The sequence below is a fragment of the Peromyscus eremicus genome, chromosome 1 (assembly GCF_949786415.1).
Source record: "Peromyscus eremicus chromosome 1, PerEre_H2_v1, whole genome shotgun sequence".
In the NCBI taxonomy this organism is placed as follows: Eukaryota; Metazoa; Chordata; class Mammalia; order Rodentia; family Cricetidae; genus Peromyscus; species Peromyscus eremicus.
In genome coordinates this window covers 81,336,011-81,351,188 of record NC_081416.1, presented here as the reverse complement: position 1 = coordinate 81,351,188, position 15,178 = coordinate 81,336,011, and the positions used below count along the sequence as shown (strand labels likewise).

Genomic DNA, 15,178 nt, shown 5'->3' with positions numbered 1-15,178 from the left:
ATATTATGTATATATACATATATGCCACATGTATCCCTTCAAGCTTAGACCATTTTATGTTCAATCTATTTTGAATCTCAGAAGGCATTGGAGCTAGGCATTGTGGTACAAGCCTGTAATCTCAGTACTTGGGAGGTAGAGGCAGGAAGATCATCTTGAGCTTCACAGTGAGACACTATTAAAAAACCAAGGGCTGGGGATAAAGCTCAGTGGTAGAGTACTTGCCTAGTATGTACAGGGCTCTGGATTTAACCTCCAACCTTGCCAAAGGAAAAAGTTCTAGAAGTAGTCTTACACAATACGGTGTAAGAATAGATGTGGAAAACTGAGTGACATGGAAGGTAAATTGAAATAGTAAATTTCCTGAAGTTTCTCTGATTCTCATTTGACATAAGTTGTATCACCATCAAAATGAACTTATTTATGACCCATCACATTGAAGCCCTTCATATCATGGAGAAACCATCTTTAAAAGGATAACTTAAGCAGCACATTAAACATAGAATTTTATGGATCCATTTGGCACAGCCTGCAATTTACCTGAGTATCAAGTTGATAGCTAACTTAGTGGACTCCTCTTGTGGGTGGCTGTACATTCCTGGGACTGCTCAAGGGCCTGTCCGAGGATAGGGGGGTTGACTTCAGATGCTCCAATAATAACCATCATTTGATAGCTGTTAGGGCATGGTGCTAACCTTTATAGTTTCATTCAAAATCGTATGACCATGATTGGTCACATTCTAAAAGGTTCTGAGAAACACCCTATTTCTGTTTCTGTCGTCACTCAGGGTGCACCTATAGCCCAGCAGGAGCTTGGGCAACTTAGAGGATGCCAAAAGGAGACCCACAAAAGCCACTCTTCTGCAGAGAAGCTTGCCCTGAAGAGCCCTGCTTCCCACTCCCAGTTAGACTGTGTTTTTCTAAGGCTTTCTAACAATATACAATTCAATTTTAGTACTCAGCACTTTGTAATTACCCACTCATTTCGTGGTTGCCAGTTGGGTCCACCTCCACACTAGACTGACAGCTTGAGGGATGTGCATGGCTATGCTTGTTTTGAGTTCTACCTTTCTAGTCCAGGGCCTGGCATGCTGATGTGCTCAGCAAATATTACTGAGTATGTGGAAGCTTCCTTTCTTTGTACTTCTGCTAACATTGCTGACATAAACTGAGGTGGTATGAGATTGTCATTTAGGGGAGGGGCTATGCCAATTCAGAATGTTCTTGAAATAGGTGAAGCAACATGCCTGCTACAGAGGCAAAAGGATGAACCAGGTGGGAAAAGCTACATAAACCAGAGAGGCAGGAGACTTTCTTTCTGAAGAGACAAGCATCTCTGAGAAGTGGATAACTTGATTTTGCTGCCTGAATTTGTGATTTTATTCGAATGTTTCGTGGTTTTGAATTTTGTATTCCTTATCCTCTGCTCACATCTCCATTGCCTCAGGATAAAATCTCATAAGGTTAGGTATTGCAATATTTTGCTCATTGTTATGAAAAAATATGTGACAGAAGCAGTGTAAGGAAGGGAAGGTTTGTTCTGAGTCATGGTTTCAGTCCATCATGACAGGAAAGGCTTTGTGGTGTAAGCATGAGGCCGTGACTGGTTGTTCACATTGTGGCTGACCAGGACACAGAGAGCTCAACCTAAATCAGGGCTGGGCTGTAAGCTTCAGAGGACTGGTTCTACATCTACTTCTGCCAGCCAGGCCCCACCCTCGGAGGTTTCCTACTCATCAGTCCCCCACCAACACCTACCACAAACAGCATCATCAACCAGAGAACGAGCGTTCAAAACACTAGCACTACTGTGAGAACTTTCCAGACATGGTAGTTAAACTATCATTCTGGGTCTTAAGAAAATACTTTATGGTGAGACATAAATCATGTTAGGATAAGCACAATTATGAGAGTGTTGTTTTATAGTTGATAGTGATTTCAGATCATCTGATTATCATAGGTGAATTATAAAATTGGTCAGCTGTATGTGAAGAAAGGGCTGCTGAGAAAAGGATGATTCATCCAAGCTAAAGAGAATGGCAGAGAGGCTGGAGAGATGGCCCAATGGTTAAGAGTTCTTGCTGCTCTTCCAGAGGACCTGGGTTCAATTCCCAGCACCCATGTTTGGCAGCTCACATCTGCCTATAACTCCAGCTCTCAGGGATTTGGTGTCCTCTTCTGGCCTCTGAGGGCACCCATACAGAGGTGACAAACACAGACACATAAATAAAAATATTAAAAAAAAAAAAGAATAGCAGAGAGAGTTCTTACTATGTGTTGAAGTGCTATAATAAGCCTTTCGTATTTGGAGGAGATAGACATGGAGAGGTCAAGTGATCAAGGTCAAGTGGTAAAGGTAAGATTACACAAGCAAGAAGACACAGCTAGACGTCCACACCATGTGGTGTCTCAGGTGCAGTTGCTAAGGTGATGCATCTCCCAGGTGAGCAGTCCTGGGAGGTCTCCAGTGAAGTGTACTGCATGATTTCATGTCTTTAGGCTGCTATTTTGTTTTAAATTAAATTTTATGTGTATGTGTATGGGTGTTTTGCCTGTATGCATGTGTGTGTACCATATGTCTGCCTGGTGCTGGCTGAGGTCAGAAGATGGTACCAGATCCCCTGGAAATGGGAGTTGCAGATGGTTGTGAGCCACCATGTAGGTGCTGGGAATCAAACCCATGTCCTCTTGAAGAGCAGCAAATGCTCTTAACCACTGAGCCCAGGATGCTATTTAAAACAAAAACAAAAACAAAAAAATAACAACTTGTTTTCAGTCTGACCTTAATTTTGAATTTATCTGAGATCAGAATGGTTCTAACTGCAAATGACTGAAGTTTCTAAAAAAAAATAATAATAAAATAACCTGTAACACTTCCTACTACTAATAAAAAGGTTGGATACCATATTAGTCATTATCCCATTCTTATGACAGGAGAATTGAGGAAGTTAATAGAGAAAAAAGTTTGTTTTAATCTCTGGACTTAGTTTGTTGTTTTGTGGTAAGTGCACCAAGATGGGGAGTGTGGAGAGTAAAATTGCTTACCAATGACAGCCAGGGAGAGAGGTTGGAGAGGGGAGAGAAAGGGGGGAAAGAGGGAGGGAGCAAGAAAGAGAAGAAGAGGAGAGAAATGCACACACACACACACACACACACACACACACACACACACACACAAGCACATACTACTGACCTAACTTCCTTCTAGGCCCTATTTCCAAAAAATTCTACCACCTCCCAGTAGCACCACAGGCTGGTGACGGATGCTTTAGCACATGGACCTCAGGGAGATATTTAATATCTGAACCATAGCCAGGCGGTGGTAGCACATGCCTTTAATTCCAGCACTCAGGATCAGAGGTGGGCAGATTTCAGAGTTTGAGGCCAGCTTGGTCTACAGAGTGGGTTCCAGGACAGCCAGGGCTATACAGAGAAACCCTGTCTCAAAACAATAACAACAAAATTTGGGCCAAACATACCTTTCCCTGAAGGTGTGCCAAATATTATTAAGAAGCTTAAAAACATTCGTCTATGGGCTGCAGAGATGGCTCTGTGCGTAAAGTGACTTCTGCACACGATGAGAACCTGAATTCAGTTTCCCAGCATTGATGGTATGGTAATAAATGTATGTAACCCTACTGTGTGTGTGTTGGGGGGCAGGCAGTGGCAATAAGGCAGATCACTGGAGCTTGCTTGTCAGCCTGGTCTATCTAACTCATGTGTGCTGGGTTCAGTGATACACCCTGCCTCAAAAAAAATAAGATGGAGAATGATAGGGGAAGACACCAGACATCAACCTCTGGCTTCCACACGCACACACAAAAATCTGAGAAAACATTCAATTACAAGAGTCTTTTTAGACCATTAGCTCCACACGGGGGCTACAGTGGTTTTCTGTCTTCTGTAGATCCAAGTCTCTTTCTCTGTCTTTCTGTGGTTTTTCTTCACATTATCCTTTGAAATTGAAAAGCAAATATGAGGCTAGGTGTGGTGATGCTTGTGATCCCTGTGTTTGTGAGGCATAGGTAGGATGATTGTGAGTTCAAGGCCAGCTTAGCCAATATAGCAAGAATTGATAAAAAGGAGAGGAGGGCTAGAGAGAGGAGGGGAAAGGGAGGGGGGGTAAGGGAAGAAGAGTTGGAGGAAGGGAACTATTACTTAAGAAACAAGCCCCAGCTACAACTTCTGGTGATAGGACAGAAACCCAGGCTAGACACCCAAGGTGAGCAAGCACAAGATAGCAGGTATGTGACTCTTGAATATCACTCATTACATTTCGAAGTATTAATGTGCCTCTTCCTGTCCCCATCACAGATAACAGAGGTGTTAATGTCCAGTAGTGACATCCTAGTAGGGGGGCTGTACCGGAAGGCGATCTGAACTTCTGCTTAGTGTATTTACCCTTGCAGCTTTTCTTCCTCCTGATGTGTAATTCAAGAGACTGAGAGGACAGACGGCAAGGCTTCTTGTATGGATAAAACAACCAGGAGCTGGGATACCACCTTCTATGAAAAGGTTTGCTATCAAATTTGCTTTCCATTTAACTATACTGTGCTTTGCTTCTCCCTGTGCTTCCTAAATGTAAATAACACCTACATGAGCAATTGGCGATTATAGAATAGTTTGAATGTGAGGGTAGTTTATTTTTTCCCAGGTGAGCTGCTCAGGCATAAAGCAAAATTTGCTAGGCTTCTCTTAGCTGCCACTTGACCCCAAATTCTGCAGATCCTATCAGATACATCCTTGCTTCTTGTTTTTACGATACATTTTGAGATCTTAGAGCTGTGATTAGGCAAGCTTAATCTGTTAGAACATGGTTTTCTGTATCCTTTGTCTTCAGAAATGAAGTATGCCTGCCAGTTTATGCACGCCTGTTGCTTGTATCTCCCCTTTACTTAAAAAAAGACGAAGACTCTTGTTTTGGTATAGAAGAGCTTTATTGGAATTCAAAGAGGTGATGTAATACAGTCATTTGCATTCACTACTATAGTTCCTTTTAAGTATGTTGAACCAGGACTACTAGAAGATTGAGCTTAATTTAGTAAAGCGTAGTCTTTCGGTTTTACACTCAGCAGGGAGATGTCAGGGAATATACTAGAATGAGAGACTACAACGTATACTCTCATATTTAGCCTTGGATTATTGTTATATTCTATGCACACTAGGTAACAAAATACTCTTATTAAGGAAAGGTGGCAAGTAGAGATTCTTTAGCACCTAACGTGTTTGTGGGTAAGAAATGATTTATTTCCCAGCTGTGGGTCACTATTCCATAAATGAAAATCTCTTTAGTGTAATATGAAATTAATGAAAACACGAATTGGGTTTTTTTTTGTTTTTTTTTTGTTTTTGTTTGGTTTTTCGAGACAGGGTTTCTCTGTGTAGCTTTGTGCCTTTCCTGGGACTCACTTGGTAGTCCAGGCTGGCCTCGAACTCACAGAGATCCGCCTGGCTCTGCCTCCCGAGTGCTGGGATTAAAGGCGTGCGCCACCACCGCCCGGCACGAATTGGTTTTAAACTAAAATTAATGTACAGAATCTCCGGTGCTGTCGAATGAAAAGCATGTTCCAACAAACCTAGGAAGGTGTTAGTAGCAGGCCTAGGAAATAATGTCACTCTCCAGTTGTAGCCGAGTAGCAGCAGGAAGCTGAGACACAGGAACTCATGACCCTTCAGTTTGGAAACATTGTTAGGTTTCTTCCTGCCATAAATGGTGGAAGAAACACCCGGCTAACTCTCCCAGACCTGAGCTCACTTTTAAGGGTTCAACTTCTGTCAGCTCAAGGAAACCTGACAGTCAGGGGCTAACTTGTGGCCTTTGTTGTTGAACAGGGTGTTATATTCCATCACGTTTCCTTGGGTGCTATAGCTTCCAACAAAGGCATAGCTTTCACTCAAGAGAGCTTCACGAAAGGAAACGTGTGACAGCAGCTCCTCAGCTTGAGAATGCTGGGGCCAGGAGTAGGGGTGGGGTCCTTTCCTCCTAGATTCTCTGCTTTACAGCTACTGGGTGGCTTCTGGAGTTGGGAGTCAGGCTCTCCGGCCCCAGATGGAAATTATTAGCAAGACAGTCAAGACCGTAACAAGAAGGGCAGCGCCGGTCTTTTGGATAGACCTGAGTCTGAGTGTCTGGACTTGGGAAAGAAGTGGATGAATTCCCTTCTTCCAGGAAGCAATCTGAACGACAGGTCAAATTCCCGCCAGGGTGTGGTCGGGGGGCCCACAGGCAACTACTAAGGCAAGGAAAGACCGGAAGTCCTGCAGGCCCCACCTCGGAGTGCCGAGACTCCAGTCACCCCTTTCGGAAGTCTCCCCAGATCTTCCGCCATTATGCGCCCAAGCGGCCGCCACGGGGAACGTGCGGAAAGGGAGTCTTTCTCCCGCCTCCCCGGCCGGCCCGCCTCCGCTCATTGGGTAGCGAGAACGCCCCTCCTGCGTTTGTACGTGCTCCGGGTGGAAACCGGAGCTGGAGGCGTTGGCGTTCCGGACCGGGAAGGGCCGCGGGGGACTTGAGAAGGCCGCGCGCCCGCCGCTCCTCCCACCCCCCGCCTCGGCCCCGAAGGGGGCTGCACGGGCGACTTGGCGGCGATGGCTCGAGCTCGGGCGGCGACGGCGGTGGCCGGAGGCGGCGGCTCCTCCTCCTCCTCCTGGGCCTGGGCCCGGCGGTGATCCGAGCTGGCGGCCGCGGCCCCCCGATGAGACTGTTGGCGGGCTGGCTGTGCCTGAGCCTGGCGTCCGTGTGGCTGGCGCGGAGGATGTGGACGCTGCGGAGCCCGCTCTCCCGCTCCCTGTACGTGAACATGACGAGCGGCCCGGGCGGGCCAGCGGCGGCCGCGGGCGGCGGGAAGGACACGCACCAGGTACTGGGCCGCAGCCCTGCGGAGCGGGGGCGTGGCGCTCGGCCTTCCCGCGCTCGGCCGGGCCATTGTGCGGGGCGGCGCGCGCGGGCCTCGGCCCTGGCCTCTCACAAACTTTTCCCGGCCCGGGCGCTGGCCCCGCGGCGCCTTTTGTTCGGCGGCGCGGGGGCAGGGGACGGCCTCCGCGGCCCCGCTCCCCAGGCCCCAGCGTGGGCGCCCCGGAACCCCGCATTGTTCCCAGGCCCCCGGCGGCGTCCGCGCCCGGCCTCCGGATCCCTGCAACTTTGGGGTGGGTCACCCAACTGGCACCGGGGCCCGAGCTGAAAACAGCCCCCACCATCACCCGGGCCAACCTTCCTCTCCTCGCGAGGAACAAAACCGAAAGCCGGTCCCTCTTTTTGTCCAGCCGAATCTCTGAACATACAAAGGGTTATAAAGAAATTTAACCAGGCCTCGTGAACCATTCGGCTGACATTTTCCCGGAGCACTTAAAAAAATGTGTTTGACAGGTCTGGGCTCCCAGCCTAGGAACCCTCCTCCCCTTCTGCCTAAGAGACGTGTCCTTTAAACTTGGGTTTACTTAGCTGACCAGAGAGGTTGGGATGGGGAGGATGATGCAAGCTTTAAAGGGAGAGGTTTTGAAAGTCAGAACTGTGCAGCTGTGAATTCTTGTTGTAGTTAATGGATCGTGAGCCATGGGATTCTACCGGTTGGATGGGCTTTTCATTAGCTGTTTGTACCACTTAAAGAAGTATGCATGGGTCAGCTGTTGAATTAAGAGGGAGGTATTTCATATTTGACCGTAAGTAGTTTGAGGTTAACCTTGCAGTCACTGAAGCGAGGCCTTTGAATTTAGACAAACTTTGGGCTTCTAAAAGCCAGAGGTTAGTACATCTTGCTTTTACAGAGAGAAGTAAGGAATTATTCCTCGTATCATTTTGGACCTCACGTTTTCATGTATAAAAGTAACATTAAGTTTTTATTTACCGATTATTGGGATGCATTTTTTTTTTAAATTTTTTTTTTTCTTTTTATGATGTTGGGATGGAACTGAGATCCCGGAACCTGTTCTACTGTTGATGGATACTCAGACCCTTTTTTCTATTTTGGAAGGACTCCTAGATTTATATTAAACAAACAAACAAACAAACAAACAAACACCCTAGTGACTTTTAGATGACCACTCGTGGTGTTTTTAAGAGTGTATATAAACTTAGTATACAATCTTAAATTATATAACCATATTTATCTCCATGGACTATTTTATGCTAGCTCAGTGTCATAGAAGTACTACACTTTTAATTGTACAGGTATCAGAATGCCTCACGTCCATGTGCAACAAGGAATTGGAAATGCCGTTTTGAACAAGAAAAAAAAAGATTATTCCTTTTGATGAAGAATTATGGCTGAGTCTCCCAGTTGTTGGTAACACTTGTGATTACTGCAGTGACTTGATTTAAGTGCTCATAAAAATTGTGCTTATGGAATGGCTCAGTAGTTAAGAGAATGTGCTATTCAGTTCCCAGCACCCATGTCAGAGAGCTCACAACTCTTGTAACTCCAGCTCTGGATACCTCTGGCCTTGAGCGCATGTGCATACACACACACACACACTAATTAAAAAAAAATCTTTTAAAAAATTGTACTTATTTTAAAAACTGAAAATTGGTTTCTGTAGAGCCCAGGAAGAGCGATAGCAGTGGACACCGTCTCTGTATTTCTAGCAGAGAGCATTTTCTAATTGCATACATTCATTTATTTCTGTGGTGCCGAGGAGCAAACCCAGGACCTGTACAAGCCAGGCAGCCACTGTACCACTGAGCCACATCTGTAGTCCTTGTTTATTTATGTATTTAATTTGAGACAGGGCTTTGTAGCTCTGGCTGACCAACTACTCCTGTGTAATGCAGGCTGGCTTTGAACTCAAAGCAGCCTTTCTGCCTCAGCTTCCAGAATGCTGGTATGACAGGTGTTCAGCATCATGTCTGGCTTGCCCTTAGGTTTTTGTTTTTTGTTTGTTTGCTTTTTCAGGTTTTTTTTTTTTTTTTTTTTTTTTTTTTTTTTGTGCGCCACCACTGCCTGGCCTCCCTTAGTGTTTTGAAACAGGGTCTGTGTAGTTCAGGATGGCCTCAGATTCACAATCCTCCTACCTTGGCCTCCTGAGTACTGGGATTATTGTAATTATTGTCAGACATTATTTTTGAGGTGAATACATTTGTGTTATGAAAAGAAATGTCTGTGAGTGAGGATGAAAATGACCAGTGTGTGTGCCTAGAAGCTGCCATGAACTGAGTGAGAGGCTGTCCTTTCTGCATCCCAGCGGAGTGCATGGTTTCTTTCTTTTATATTCCAGAGTCCTGGTTTGCTGCATAACTTGGTTGCTTGTGAAGTAACTTTAATGGTTTCCCCCCTTCGAATTAATAGTTTTATAGAGGTTTTCTGGTGTTCATTTGGGTGTGTGGATTCCATGGCCAGTCGCATCTGGTTCTTTTGGAGTTGCATGAAAGAGGAGTTATGGGCTAAACCATACTTAGCACAGGTTTTCTTGGTGGTGTTTTATGAAGGATTTATGATGCAGGGTTCTTTGGTTAAAAGAGAGATCTAGAGTAAAGTTTACTCATTAAAAATTGCTGTTTAGTTGTTAGAGCCTGGAGATGCAAGGCTCCACTGGGCTTAGCTTGAAAACGAAGTCCTGTTTCAGCACACTAGCTTCCGAACTGGACTATGCTATACTTTGGCAAGAAGCAAGGACTTCTTTTGGAGAAGGGACATGACCAGCAAGCCAAGCTGGTCTCATTGACTTGAGTAACCTGTGAAATAAGACTAGTCTCATGTTTTTAAATGGTTATCAATGAGGATGTAAAATACTATTTCATAACATGAGAATTTCACATATGAAATTCAAATGTCAGAGTCTTCAAATCAAGTTTTATTGAAACAGAGCCATCACATTGGTTCAGCTATGGACTGTGAGTATGTTGGGGGAAAGAAGTAATCCCCACCCAACAGTATTTTCTCTGGCCTTTTAAAAATATATATCTTCAAAAGTCTGTTTTTCCCCCTCAGTTCTCAGCTTTGTTAGCCAACAGTATGGGATTCTCAGTCACAGCATGGGAGGATGGACTCATTGGGGGAGAAATAAAGAGTAGTAAGAACTAGATGTCACTCATCGTTGTCAGTAAACTCAACGGAGAAAGAAGACAAAAAAATCTGGATGTAGTCTTTTTGGTGCATTCTACCTAGTGCTTAAAGTTTACAGAACTGTTATGGGGCTATTGACACTTGAAAAGCTCCTCAAGGCCCCAATAACTAGATTCTTGGTAATAACAGTCATCCACAGCCTCTCAATTGATGGATTGAAAGGTTGCTATAAAGCTTGTTGGTTCCAAACCATGGCAGTTTCTCTAGGTGAAAAACTTCTGTTTGTTTTTCACATATAACATTTAATGTCTGGAATTATTTAGAAGTCACTTAAAATTACAAGTTACATATAAGCCTGGTACTTATTATTATTTTTACCTTCTTATATAAGCTCAGAACTGCTCTGCCAGCCTCTACAATAGAGTCAAGATAGAATTGGAATATATATTTCCAAAGGGGGCGGGAAATACTTGAGTGTCACAGCCAGAGTCAGATGTGCTAAAGGACAGGTTGAGTTTCCTGTCCCTTTATTCCTCATTTACCTCGTGGAGGTTGGCACAAGTCAGGCATGAGTTAACTATGCTTCAGGGTGTCAGCCAGCTAGCTGACAGACTGTGATGGATTGGTGTCTCTGCTCTGCCTTTCAGTCTGGAAGCCTTTGCAGCCGAATACTAAAGACTTTGGAGAAGGTTTCTGTCCTCTTTGCACTCTGTGTGAAAGCCCTGAACAAGCTTGCCTCAGTCTCATGGACACTAAGATCACTTCCTTCCCTGAGTATGCCACGGGTCATTATGCCCCTTTTGAAAGTGCCTAGAGGACCGCGTAACCTCTACCAAAGAGAGTCTGTTGTTTGACCCATCAGAAGTTTTGTTAAGATCTTAGGATTATAAAACAGTAATCAGGAGAGAGTATTTGGAATGAGAACTACCGACCAGTTATATATTTATTAAGTCAAAGCTAAAGCAACTTGGTCTGATCTGTATAGATGGCTCTCCACTATGAATGTGAGGGCACCTTTCATTGTGAGCATTGAAATTGGCCCTGGAATGTAAGGTTGATGCTGCTGGATACTCTACAGAAAACCTGTAGATAGAAACTGATGCAAGGACATAGCTTTACTTACAAGTTTTGGCCAGTACTGGGGAGAGGGAAATTCTCAGTCTGTCTTGGCCTTGCCAGGTGTTACAATTTATGGAAAAGATACACCAAAATATGCATGTGTATATTTAATTATGGGCCTAAATGACCAGAATTGGGTGCTAAGTCTTTTTCCTGGTCCATGGGCCAGGGCTTTTAGGGCTATCTTTCTTCACTCACTGTTGATATATCTTGGAGGACTCCTGATTCCTAGGGCCCCATTACACATCTCAAGTAAAGAGATAACTGCGTTGTTACAAATGTTTAGAAAAATGGTGAGTGGTTTGTGAATTTCCTCCTGAGCTCTTCTAGAGCCTGCTAGTTGTGAAATTCCCAGACTGATTGCATTGCATCGGGAACAGAATTTCTGAGTCCTTAACTTGAAAGATTGTAGTTCATGGGCTTTTTCTGACCACCTCTCTAATTGGAAAGACTGTTTATTCATTAAATTCATGGGTCCCATTTCTTTTGAGAATGATTTGGGTGCCCAGACCGGTATTGTGGCCTTTCCTTGAACTGTTTTTTCCCCGCCCCCCATCAGCCAGCCTTTTCCTTCTGACATATGAAGGCTTTTATTGTGTACCTGGTTCCGTTAAGTAAGTTGTGTTTATAATCCTTATAACAGCCCTTCTTCATAGGTGGTGATACTCCCACTTTACAGATTCAAGAGACTCATGAGAGACCAGAGTCAGTTGTTAGGTAAAGTTGGGCTTTAAATCCAGCTTTGCTTCAGTAAAAGGCCCAAGCATTTCCTATTACTTCATATGACTCCTTCTAGGAAACCATGTGTTCTCTGAAGGCTGTGTGAAAATGGGCTTGCCTTCTTAATAGGAAACTGCATCCACTCTAGTGGGCCTTTGTGGAGGCACTATAGTTGAAGATTTTGTGGTGTGTGACAGGATTTTGTGGTGGTAGGACCGCTCAGTTTGACCTGCTTTGGTAAAACTTAAAGTGGGGGATGGAGTGTGGGGGTGCAGTAGGCTCCTTACCTTCGGTGTCTGATACCAAGCTATTCTTCAATTTCTCATGGCTCACTGGGTGCCCAACAACATGGGCGGAAGTCACAGATCTTAGGGTCTAGTTGTACCAGACTGCCACTTACTTCAGAGGCCAGCTGCAAGTGCCAGGTCCCCAGGCTGCCATCTCCTTTCCTCACCTTGGATATATGATCAGAGGTTCCTGCAACCCCATCCCCATGGGTTTCATACTTTGCTGTAATGATTCCCAGATTTAGACATAATGGATTGAATCGTTGGCCATAGATGGCCAACCTCAATCTAGCATTGTTTCTGTTCTTGGGGATGTAGGATAGGGCCAAAAGTTCCAGCTTTGTAGTCATAACTTTTCCTCCTTCCCTTATTGGGAATCATCTTATTTATGAACAAAAGACATTCTTTTTAATTTTTTAAAGGCGTATTTTATTTTATGTGTATGAGTGTCTTGCCTGCATGCATGTCTGGGTACCATGTGCATGCCTAGTTCCCAAGGAGACCAGAAGAGGGTATTGTATCTCCTACTACTACAGAATGCCGTGAGCCACCTTGTGGGTTCTGGGAATCGAGCTGTGGTTCTCTGGAAGAGCAGTAAGTGCTCTTAACCACTGAGCCATCTCTCCAGTCCCCAAAAGACATTCTTATCATCATGAAGGTTTCCCATCAGTTTCAGGAGCTCTGTACCAGGAATATGGGGAAAAAGACCAAATATTTATTTTTGTTATGTCACACTATATAAAATAAATAAGCTGTGTTTTATAATTTTCAAGTTCTATTGGTGTGCTCAATTCTGTTGTATTTTACAAGAAAAGACTGTTCATTGTATAGCATGTGTTTTATTGGTGGAAATTCTAGAAAATAATTTTAGGGAAACTTTTAACTGTCCATCAGCCTTGACAATCAGCCATAGTTTCATAGAAGAACTACATTTCTTTCACTTTACAGGTGACTCATCAACCAAGATGATATACATATTGAGAAACGTTCACGTGCTTTATTTTGTGTGTGTGCGAGTGTGTGTGTATGGTATATGCATTCAGGTGTGCAGGAGCATAGTTGCAGAGGCTAGAGGAGGACATTGGGTATAGTCCTCTATCTGCCTTATTCCCTCGAAACAGACGGGGTCTCTCACTGAACCTCAAGCTAATGGTTTTGACTAGGCTGCCTGGCTTTTTATATGTGTGCTTGGGATTTCAACTCAGGTCCTTATGTTGGCACAGCAATTGCTCTTACCCACTGAGCCATGTCTCCAGTCCATGAAGAAGACAGTATGACCAGGTCCTTATGTTGACACAGCAATTGCTCTTACCCACTGAGCCATCTCTCCAGTCCATGAAGAAGACAGTATGACCAGGTCCTTATGTTGGCACAGCAATTGCTCTTACCCACTGAGCCATCTCTCCAGCCCATGAAGAAGACAGTATGACCTCATGTGCCATTATCTTGATTTAGTAATATTGTCAGAAACACCACCATGCTATTGTCACCTACCCAAATTGGCTCTTTATTATTTGTCCAGTTATTACTGTCCTTGCAGTCTTGTGCAAGTAATGACAATATTGCTAGTTATTCTAGTTTTACAAAAGTGTTTAGTTATCACAGCCTACTGTGCTTGGTATTGGTGGGTTGGTTGGATTTCAAAGTTTACTTGATCAGTAAGCTCACAGACCTTTGAAGGGGGGTGATAATGAAATGCCTTTTTAGACATTGTGGTCTCAACATTGAGGAGTTGAGCCCTGTGTAGAGCTGGTGTATAGCCTTTCCACCGTGAAATTTAGTAAGTGTAGTATTTTGTTCTTGCCCAATGCACCTTTGTCTCTGTAGCCTTTGAGGAGCATGCATTCAAAGAACTTTACCTGCTGGAAAGTGCCCGTGAGTCTTTAGGCAGCCACCCAGGGCTGTGAGCTCTGTAGAGCTTTCATTTAACCCTGGTTGTTTGGAGAGCAGGGGACCACCAGCTGCATTCAGTAACTTCTCACTGCTTGTTTCTTGTTGGCTTCTGAGCAAGATTTGCTTATTGAGGGCTCTGCAGGGTTGGAACCCAGATCATAGTCTCGTTGCTACTTGTTCCTTCTGGTTTTTTCAGATTACGTTTTCCCTTCTGGAATTCAAGTTCCTGAGACCAATGAGTCCTTCCTGTAATCAGTAGCATCTTAGACTACAGTTAAGCCAGATAGTTAGGAAACACTACTGGCTAGACCCAGTTCTCATATAGGTTCTCAAGCAGTGGCAGTTGCTCCCTGGGGACATTCTGTGCGCTAGGGTGGTGCTACTAGCATCTGATGTGTAAAGGTAATCTGTAACAAAGGGTTACCAGGCCCAAGTGTCAGTGCCAAGATTGAGAAATGCTGCCCAGACTGGATTATTATTTTCTTCAAACTTGTCTAGACTAGCTTCATTGGAGAATAGCCTTGTTTATTTTCAAGCAAGACTGGATAGATTGAAGCAAGGACTCTCTCTCTCTCTCTTTTTTTTTTAAAGATTTTATTTATTATGCATACAGTGTTCTGCCTGCAGGCCAGAAGAGGGCACCAGATCTCTTTACAGAGGGTTGTGAGCCACCATATGGTTGCTGGGAATTGAACTCAGGACCTCTAGGAAGAACATCCAGTGCTCTTAACCACTGAGCCATCTCTCCAGCCCCACAAGGGCTCTTTTTAAATGATGCTCTTGGCATACAGTCACATGAATAGGATCTAGAGCCAGCTAAAGGCTCTGGAACTCTAGACTTCCTATCTGTTCAAAAGATCGGGGGTTTAACCCACATGAAGTGACTCATGCCTGTAATTCTAGAGCTTGGGAGGCTGAGGTAGGACAGTTGCCTCTAGTCTGAGCTACATAGTGAGCGCCAGACCAGCCTGTACTACAGGGTAAGACCCTGTTCAAAAAAACAAAACAAAAGTCATGTGGTGTAAGTGCAGCATAAAGATTTGCCAGGTGCTTGGCACCTGTGGGTGCCCAGTGTCTGTCTTCCATGTTTGCTTGTGTGTGATAATGCAGTTTTGTGGTAGGTAGGTAGATAACTCAACCACTGTTTGCGAAGTTAGGGTT

The 15,178-nt window shown here is 44.4% G+C and overlaps 1 protein-coding gene across 5 annotated transcripts in view; it reads left to right on the top strand.

Moving 5' to 3' along the window:
• The first annotated feature begins 4,312 nt into the window (after positions 1-4,312).
• The window catches only part of Mettl9 (methyltransferase 9, His-X-His N1(pi)-histidine), a 47,829-nt gene continuing 36,963 nt past the window's right edge, over positions 4,313-15,178 (top strand). Inside the window, exon 1 of one of the 5 annotated variants that reach the window (XM_059267530.1) lies at positions 4,313-4,515. In XM_059267530.1, the coding sequence (XP_059123513.1) occupies positions 4,471-4,515 (45 nt within the window). In that variant the 5' untranslated portion in view covers positions 4,313-4,470. Of the gene's footprint in view, positions 4,516-6,397; positions 6,861-15,178 lie in introns of those variants that run through there. The other 4 variants (XM_059267545.1, XM_059267537.1, XM_059267520.1 and 1 more) reach the window with 4 other exon arrangements.